Source organism: Coturnix japonica, chromosome 2 (assembly GCF_001577835.2).
Source record: "Coturnix japonica isolate 7356 chromosome 2, Coturnix japonica 2.1, whole genome shotgun sequence".
In the NCBI taxonomy this organism is placed as follows: Eukaryota; Metazoa; Chordata; class Aves; order Galliformes; family Phasianidae; genus Coturnix; species Coturnix japonica.
Window position 1 is genome coordinate 107,430,624 of NC_029517.1, and position 8,648 is coordinate 107,439,271.

The following is an 8,648-nucleotide window of genomic DNA, read 5'->3' on the forward strand; positions in this document are numbered from 1 at the left end:
TCAGTGTTTGGCAATACTAGGCCAACCAAAGTATGTGGTAACTTAGTGAAAACAAATTGAAAGGCAGTAAAGGAACAAACATGGAATTGGTGAGCCATGCAATGACATGAACCAACCCAAGCAAACATTTTCCAAATAGCAATTGCAGTGGTATAGGTCACACAGGAGGAACTTGCTTCTAAGGAGACTATGGAATCATTCCCTAATTATTTTATATTTTAATAAATAATTTTATAGGCACTAAAAAGATTATCAGCTTTTTATTACACTTGGAAAATATTAGAATCATAGTAACTGGGCTAAATAAAAGAGATGTGAAGCAGAATTGTTCAGCAATCATAATGTAGCAGCAGAATGTATATACCTGAGTTTATGTAACGTTGGGAAATTGATACACCTGGTAGTAGTGAAAAAAAAACCCAACTTTTTTTGTATTAAACTGAGTTTCACTGGTGATAATTGAATATAGATTCAAGATCCACAAGTAAAATTTATTGATTTTTTTCAAAAAGGCTGTCTGGAGAAACGTTTCTCAGGCTTGGAGCTTTTTGTAGGAATGAATCTTTGGGGGGAAGTGAATGATCCCTTCTGTTAGATGAATGTTTCTGAGAAATTCTCAGCTCTAGTTGTTGTTTACTATATTTTGAGGGGCAAAGAGTTTGCCTAATTTGCTGCTTGCACACAGTCTCTTAGCAAACTAAATTACTGAAAGATATTAGCATGCATTCCTGGTTTCCAATTAGATTTACTGAGAATAGAAACTAAATGTGCCTCTCTAACAAACAGATTCACATTTGGGTAGGGTGGGTTTAATGTGTAGAAATTGACTAAGAACAATGTCTTAAGTTTATTTTTAGACTGACGAATGTTCTCCTAACTAAAAAGATATAGAAGACTGTAAACATTAAGATATGTTATTTACTGACTCTTTCTGTTATGTCTTCTTCAGAAAATACCAATCTGCTAATTCCTTCACAGTCTCCAAAGTAACAGGTTAGCTTTTTTTTTTTTTTTTTTTAATGAACTCATTTATTTTTAAACATCGATTTTCTAAATAGCACAAACTTACTGTATTCTATTTTACTTTTTCCAGTTCAAGCTGTCACCTGTGAAACAACAGTGGAACAATTGTGCCCGTTTCAAAAACCAGCCTCACACTGTCCAAGGTAAAGTTCTTTGAATCTTTTTTTTAATACAAAATGCTGCATATTTTCTTTCAGATACTGTTTAACTGTAGTTGACATTAACAAAGGTGACAGCAGTAGCTGTAAATGTGAAGGCAGAAATATATTTCTGATGTTAATAAATGTCTGGGTAGGTGAAGATGATCTGTCATCTGTTTTCATAAGGAAAATTTCACTTTCTTTTGCCTGTTGAGATCTTACTTTCATCTCTTTGCCAAATCTTAGTAAATCTTTTGTTAAACTAGAGACTGGAAAGGAAAATCTATTTTTCTTTTTCATTGTTGATTATTAAACGCATCTTGAGCAAAACATACTTTATTTCAATGCATTTGCTTGTAAGATATAAATTATCACAGTATCACAGTATCACAGTCTTGTGCGAGTTGGAAGGGACCTTAGAGATCATTGAGTCCAACCCCCCGGGATTCGAGCCTCATGTGTAGCAGAGCGGCACTTCTACCACTTGCGCCACAGGGGGGATTTGAACCCGGGCCTCCACTGTTGCAAAGTGGCGTCCTTAACCACTGCGCCACCGGAGGCACTAATAATTAAATAATAATTAATTTAATAATAAATTAAAAGGAACTGATGCAGATACTTATCATAGAATGAATCAGTGTTGGAGTCTTGTAGGATTCAGTGAACAAATATATTTACAAAAAGATTGACATGTAACTTCTTAAGGTAACATGTGGTCTGTAGGTCAGTTAGCACTTTTCAGTCAAATATATGCTTTTCTTCTTTGAAGTCTATGTTTTTGCTCATCAGCAGAAGCTGGTGCCTCAATATTTTGAGGAAGGAAATCGGTAACAGTTCTTAAAACCATAGATGAGTCAAAGGTAAATACACTGTAGCATGATTTACCGCAAGCTAAGCTGGAGATATCCACAGGAGTACTTTCATAGCAGTCTTACCGCCAGTACAGGAAGCAAGTACAAAGCCAGAACTGCTAGGAAAACATCCCTTCGTGTAGCATTTGGGTTCGTGGACTTGTTTGGTGTTTGGCTATGACTTCTGGCTCTTTGGCTGGATAATGTGGAGAAGTAAGCAAAGGAGTGGAATGCAGGAATGGACAGATAAAATCTCATACTTCTGCCTTTATTATATTTTTTATAATCAAAAGCTGAAATGACCTTAATTAATAAAAATAGCATCTATCTTTAGAAAAAAAAAAAAAAAAAAAAGGAAAATAAACATCTAATTAATTCTGAAGTAACAACTTTAGGAGCTTCTCAGCAGGAGTGATACACTCAGGATTCTGCATATGGACGTAACATAATTCTGAAAATGTGACTGTCAATGGCAATGATTGCACAACATTGTTTTTCCCTCATGGCCTACCCATAAATCAGGAAGTTTTCAAGGGTTTCTTTGGCATCTTACTTCCTTTAGTCAAAAATCTCTCTCATAGTTGCTTCAGCTTACTTTGGTAGCTGCCTGATAATATTGATAATAGCATGCCCAAAGACTGTGGCATGTCAGATATCAACAAGGGCATGATAGCAACAGATCCCCTGGAATTTGCTAGGAATCTCATTACCTTCCTGAATTTTCTGTTTTATCCAAGTGTTGACCCTAATTATAAGTTGCTAATTTCTCATGACATGAACACTATAGCAGGCCTTCATTCAGATATTCAAATATGATAAAGTATTCAGCTGTACAGTTTAGATAGGATACTGTAGAAGCAAATAATAATACACTGGCTTTATCACAGGACTCAAATATTTAAAACGAAAATATCATAAACTTATCCAAAGAGAAGTGGACCAGAGCTTTGAAATATGTTTTCAAGCACTTTATTGTGAATAGCAAGTTACTATAGGGATCTTTTCAGTCAGTGGTATCAGAAGCTCAAAACTGTAAGCCTTTTAGCATTGGTGTAGACCTTTGTGTATGTGCCATCAAACTGAGTAATACTCACTAATGCTGATATTGAGTATGTTATAGTAGTACTCTTTTATCATTCTTCCTAATTGTGCTTTATTTTCAATATTTCAGAGTGTATTGTCCTCCTAACTGTATGCAGGCAAATCCACACTACGCTCGAGTCATTGGAACACGAATTTATTCTGATGTAAGTTCTGTGATTTACATTGCATTATGTAATGAAATGTAAAGTTCTGTGAAAAGATATAATGTAAAAGTAAGGATATTAGATAAATATTCAGTTTTCTTCCACATGCTAATTTTTTACAATTAATATCATAAAAAAAAGATGACTTAGTAGTTTTTTCAGAAGTTCTTTGTCTTTAAATACTCAGACAATCCAATGGAAATTTAATTAAAAACTCAGTTTAGGCTTCAGTAGTTTCTGGACCCATGTTCTCAGTTTTTGATCTAAATTCCCATTGATTTGATCAGTATTGACAATACATAGTCATTTAAATCCTTGCCCTTTAGACCCTAAGGCAACCATATTTCTTGACTGACTAACCAAAATTTCTCTGAAAATAAATGTCCATACTATTATTGTTTTGCATATTTCTTATCTTTGTAGGTAGCTAAATATTCGTAGAATGGCTCTGATATATTTGTATAAAGTATCTCATGTTGTATTATTTTAAGAAACTAATGCTGCATTTTCTGTCATTCTATTTCCTAGTCAACATTTTTTGTTGCCATGTCTTCTGTATATCATGTTTAGTTCCCAAGTGGATAGCCAGAACTAAATGAATATAAAGGAGGAATGCACCTCCTTTTCATCTCTCTAAGGAGAAGCCAGGATGTAGTGGCAGACTGAGCACTTCACTTTCCTATCACTTTGCTGTATGTTGTAACTGTCTTCTAGCTGTCGTAAAGAACAGTATGGCAGCCAGCTGGGTTACTTGTGTAACTTGAGTCCCGATCCTGAAAACACTTGTACTTGCTGATAAAAGTGCTACCTGTTTGAAAAGCCTTTCCTGTTTAGTAAATAACATTGATTTATGTATATGCAACCTGACCCTTAATGTGCTTAGTAGGGGAGCAAATGTAGATTCATTGATGGTTCATTTTGTGGAAGACAACTTTCAGTTTTAAGGTTGCAGTCAAAGCTTACAGCCAAATTTTCCTAGTGAGATAGATGAGGCTTGTTATGAGAGAAGGAAGACCTGTTTCTGTTTCACTTATACAAGAGGACATCTTACAACATATGTTTATTTTGTCTGGAAAAATTCTAGATGGCTTTTGTTAGAATTATGGAATTATGATTTAAAGTATTAGATGTACTTTCTCATTATTCATCTCCAGTGTATGGAAATGTGTGCTACCATACTGCTTTTAGGGAAAAATGGACATAAAAACAGGTAAGAAGCCAGTAACGAGAGTCTTGTTACCAACTTCAGGTGTTGCTAGAGTAGATATAATCACTGAAACTGCTCCTCTAGGTTATTTTTACAGCAGTTTGCAGTAGTAGTGGTGAAGGAGATAAATGGACAACTGCAGTGGAGAATTCATTTGACCTTTTCTGAGTGTCTATTTCTGTGTGAGATGAATAGCTGAGCAGAGATGTCCATTCCTCTCCATTTCCTACAGAAGGTTCTTCATCTCAGATGTAGACAGATGCATCCCACCTATATTTGTGCAGATGTTTCCACTGATAGTGTCGTCACTATATGATTTTCTGCAGGTTGTTGTTGTTGTTGTTGCTATCATATACAGTATTTTAAAGCTAAGAGGCTTTTAATTGAAATTTTCTCTATCTAATGTGATTGTGTATTTTGTAAACCATAACTTATGACTGAACTAATTTCATTTTAAGTATTTATAGAGAACATCAAACAAGTGTGTCCTCTTTTTCAGATTTTCATGTATTCACAGATTTTTCCATAGATTCAGGGAATTCATTTATCCACATATCATAGCAAATGTATTTCTAATTTCAGTCAAAGATCTTCTTTGCTAATTCCAGAAAATCAATATTTTTTTAATGATGTTCCTGCAAATTCTTTTTTTTCCCCCCACATATGTGAATGTACGTATGTATTCATATGATTCTATGATTCTGTGATATGCATATGGCTATTTATTTTCACTAGTGCTTGGGCCAATTGCACTCAGTAGATGTAGAAGAATTTGCTTGCATAAATATCCATTAAAGACAAGTAATTAACAGATGTGACTCCAAAAATATGCATTTAGAAAATAATTTTGGTAGTATCAATGGGAAACTATTTAATAATTTCCTTTTCTATCTTCAGTTTGATCACATATTCATTCTTAAATTCCCAGTGTTTCACAGCTACTCCTATTTGTCCTGCTCCTGAAAGGAACTGTTCTCTGATTTGTCAGTAGCACCACAGAACATTTATCCTTTTATTCTCCCATCTTTTATAGCTGTGACATTGCAATAACTATCTCTAACATAACTAAAGGCAAACCATCCGTTTTGTCATCCACTGTTCATCTAGTCATCTAGCTATTGTCACTTTGTGACAGATGAATTACAGTTGTAGTCAATGTCTATAAACTTGTTTGTGGATGGAGTCACCTAATATTAATCCCTTTTTGTTCTATACCCTCTACTTTTCATACCTTCCATTTGTTTCTGTTATCTTGAGGTAGACTGCAAGCTCTTTAGAGCATCTTACTCTGAGTCTGTGGCACAATAAGATTCTCTTCTGAAAAGAGCTGTTACGGTATAAATAAAAACTGGAGTATGTTTCATTCTTCAGAAACAGAAGTGCAAATTACTCATTCTTCACATGGCACAAGCACATTGTCTCCTTTGTGCCTGGTGATGTCCTTCTTCTATGAATTTCTACGTGGCAATTCTTTCCATGTTGGGAGGCAGGGTAAAAAGAAAGTTTCCTACTTCCTTGTGCTGAAAAATTGGTTCCACTTTTCAAGTTTAGTTAAACCATTTTGTCTAAAACTTTTTGAATTTTATTCCTGCAATTCAGAGTCATGTCAGTGAGCACGGGCTCATCCTTCACAGTGAATTCATGAAAACTGAAGAAAAACCCCAAGCTCCTGAATATTTCCAGAAATATTTATGTCATCTAATGTGAAATTACTAATAAAGTGCCAAATTTTTGATTAAGTTTAAAAATCCTCTTCAGCTAAATTTACCTCAATAAGTTACCTTACATCTCTATGTCATGTGTGTGCCATTAAAAGACAAACTAGATAACACTGAAGCTGGCAGCATTTGCATTTGGAGTATGAGTAGGAAATTCATTGGTATTTTAAGATTTTATATAGCATTGAGATTATAAAATAACTACAGGAACAAATTAAGCAGATAAATTATTCCAGTTGCAACTGGAAGAAGTGTAGCTCTTGTTTGAACAGTGGTCTGTGGGACCAGCTATTGATATTTATATTGGCTTCAAATTGAACGTTGATTGAGGTGAGACTTTTTGCAGTGATTTTTGTTATTGTTGTTTTTCCACAAAATAGCTTGGTTTTAAGTGGAGATTCACTGTAACTGGAACTATGCTTTGCAGTACTTTGTATTGGAGAAGACTGGGACCTTCATTCTGCACTTTATAAAAAACTCCATAGTTATGGCTGTTGATTTTAAATATGTTAACAGTGATGATATGCTTGCAGGTATAGCCTGTAAGTTTAAGTAAATTACTTAACATTTTCAAGACTGTCACTGAACTTTCCTGTAAATATTATTTGTACTACATAGATTCATGATAGAAAATTAGTAGATTTCACACAGAAGCTGCTGCTAACTTCACAGAGAGTTTTGCCTGCATAAAGTTTGTGATAGAAAAGTTCTTCTGAAGCAATTGAAGAGACTTCTCATCCCAGCTGTATATCTTCACTCAGAATTAAGGATCTAAAGTCATTAGTCTGGCATTAATCAACTATAATATCTGAGGAATTATTTCAAATCTCTTTGTTCTGTTTGATGCTCATATTATAACTTTAATCTAATTAGCTTTTAATATTAGCCCATGCCTGGACATATAAACTGTAATATTCCCTTGAATATGGAGCACTTCATCTCTGTTTGAGGTTATTCATCTGGAGATGAAATTGCTGTCCTCTGTCTCTTACATTTGGGGTAGGACATCTCTTCCTAGAAACATCCAACTGCAGTGTACCTTTACCACTGTACCACTGTTTGTCTGTGACTGGAGACTAAACAGAATCTCCTGATTTATAATAATTCATGGGACATGGATATGCTTTTCACTACCTCTCTGCTATGGAAATGAAAGCACATAGAACACTTCACTATGAAAAGCTCAAGAATTTAAACATTTCTGATTAGTGAAACAAAATAGGCTGAAGTAAATGAATTTTGGATCATGCTGTGAAACCTTGCTGAAGAGACAGTGGCTGTACTCCTGTAAATTGGCTTAATCCACATGTAACAGATTTAAGTACTCTAATAAAATCAGTCATGCAATGAGTGCAGTTATTGTATGTTTCCTAAAACTCACTTTACACATTCTTATTGTTTTCTAAAAATAAATAAATAAATAAATGAAAACTAACCATCTCCTCATTCTTTCTTTCTTAGATATCCAGTATCTGTCGGGCAGCCGTACATGCTGGCGTAGTCCGCAACGAGGGCGGTTATGTTGATGTTATGCCAGTAGACAAAAGAAAGGTGTACATTGCTTCCTTCCAAAATGGCATATTTTCAGAAAGGTACAGAGCCCATTTTCTAGCATTACTGTTTACCCTTCACCTTGATAAGATTATAAAGTCTTGCATTATGTCTGTTTGTACCTGAGGCACAACTAGTAACCAATGAGGCCAACATGGATGATTTACAGAGGTTGTGTAACAGCTGCAGTGACTGGAGAAGCTGTGGTTCCAGAACTGCCTGCCTCCTCTAAGCCCACAAATCATTATTCTAAAAAGCTGCTTATGAAAAAAATTATAATAACCCTCTTGTTTATTTTTCTGGTTATGTTGCAATAGAATATTTAATTTAAAATGTCTCTGATTTCTTTGGGATTTTTTAAAAAATAATAACAGTGATCTATTTTTTTTCTGAGTTAGAGGATCTGTGGTAGGCTGATACTGGTAACTAGTTGTTGGTTCATTTGTTCACACTGAAATCATCTTTACAGGTTTATATAGTATCAAACGAATAAGCCTGGTCCATGAATGATGCACAGAAATCTTTTTTAGTGTCTATTTTGTAGTGGTTTTACTGTTTTTAACAGTTTTTCTGAAAGACACAGATGTGTTGTGGAAGTCTCTTTAATTATTCAGCATAGTAGCGAGTTCTATGATGATAAATCATGGCTGCACACTGCAAATCAAATTTAATTCCTGAAAGAGCTCTCCAGGTTCTACAGGAAGAAAAAGATGTATCCTTCAGAAAAAGTTTCTCAGTCCTGTAAAGCTACGAATGATTTTTACCTCTGTAAAATCTCAGAATGTTTCTTTAAAAAACTTGGAAGTAGTTAAGTAGAAGATAAAGATTTTTTTCATATATATGTATATATAGATAGATAGATAGATTTATTTATTTATTTATTTATTAGTTGTCAGGCAGTTTTGCCCCTT

The 8,648-nt window shown here is 34.4% G+C and overlaps 1 protein-coding gene across 3 annotated transcripts in view; it reads left to right on the plus strand.

Moving 5' to 3' along the window:
- Positions 1 to 8,648, plus strand: part of CRISPLD1 (cysteine rich secretory protein LCCL domain containing 1) — a 44,783-nt gene that overhangs the window by 33,578 nt on the left and 2,557 nt on the right. For all 3 annotated transcript variants that reach the window (XM_032442767.1, XM_032442766.1, XM_015855807.2), the window contains 4 exons: positions 950 to 993; positions 1,094 to 1,166; positions 3,186 to 3,261; positions 7,648 to 7,778. In XM_032442767.1, the coding sequence (XP_032298658.1) occupies positions 950 to 993; positions 1,094 to 1,166; positions 3,186 to 3,261; positions 7,648 to 7,778 (324 nt within the window). The remainder of the gene's footprint in view (positions 1 to 949; positions 994 to 1,093; positions 1,167 to 3,185; positions 3,262 to 7,647; positions 7,779 to 8,648) is intronic.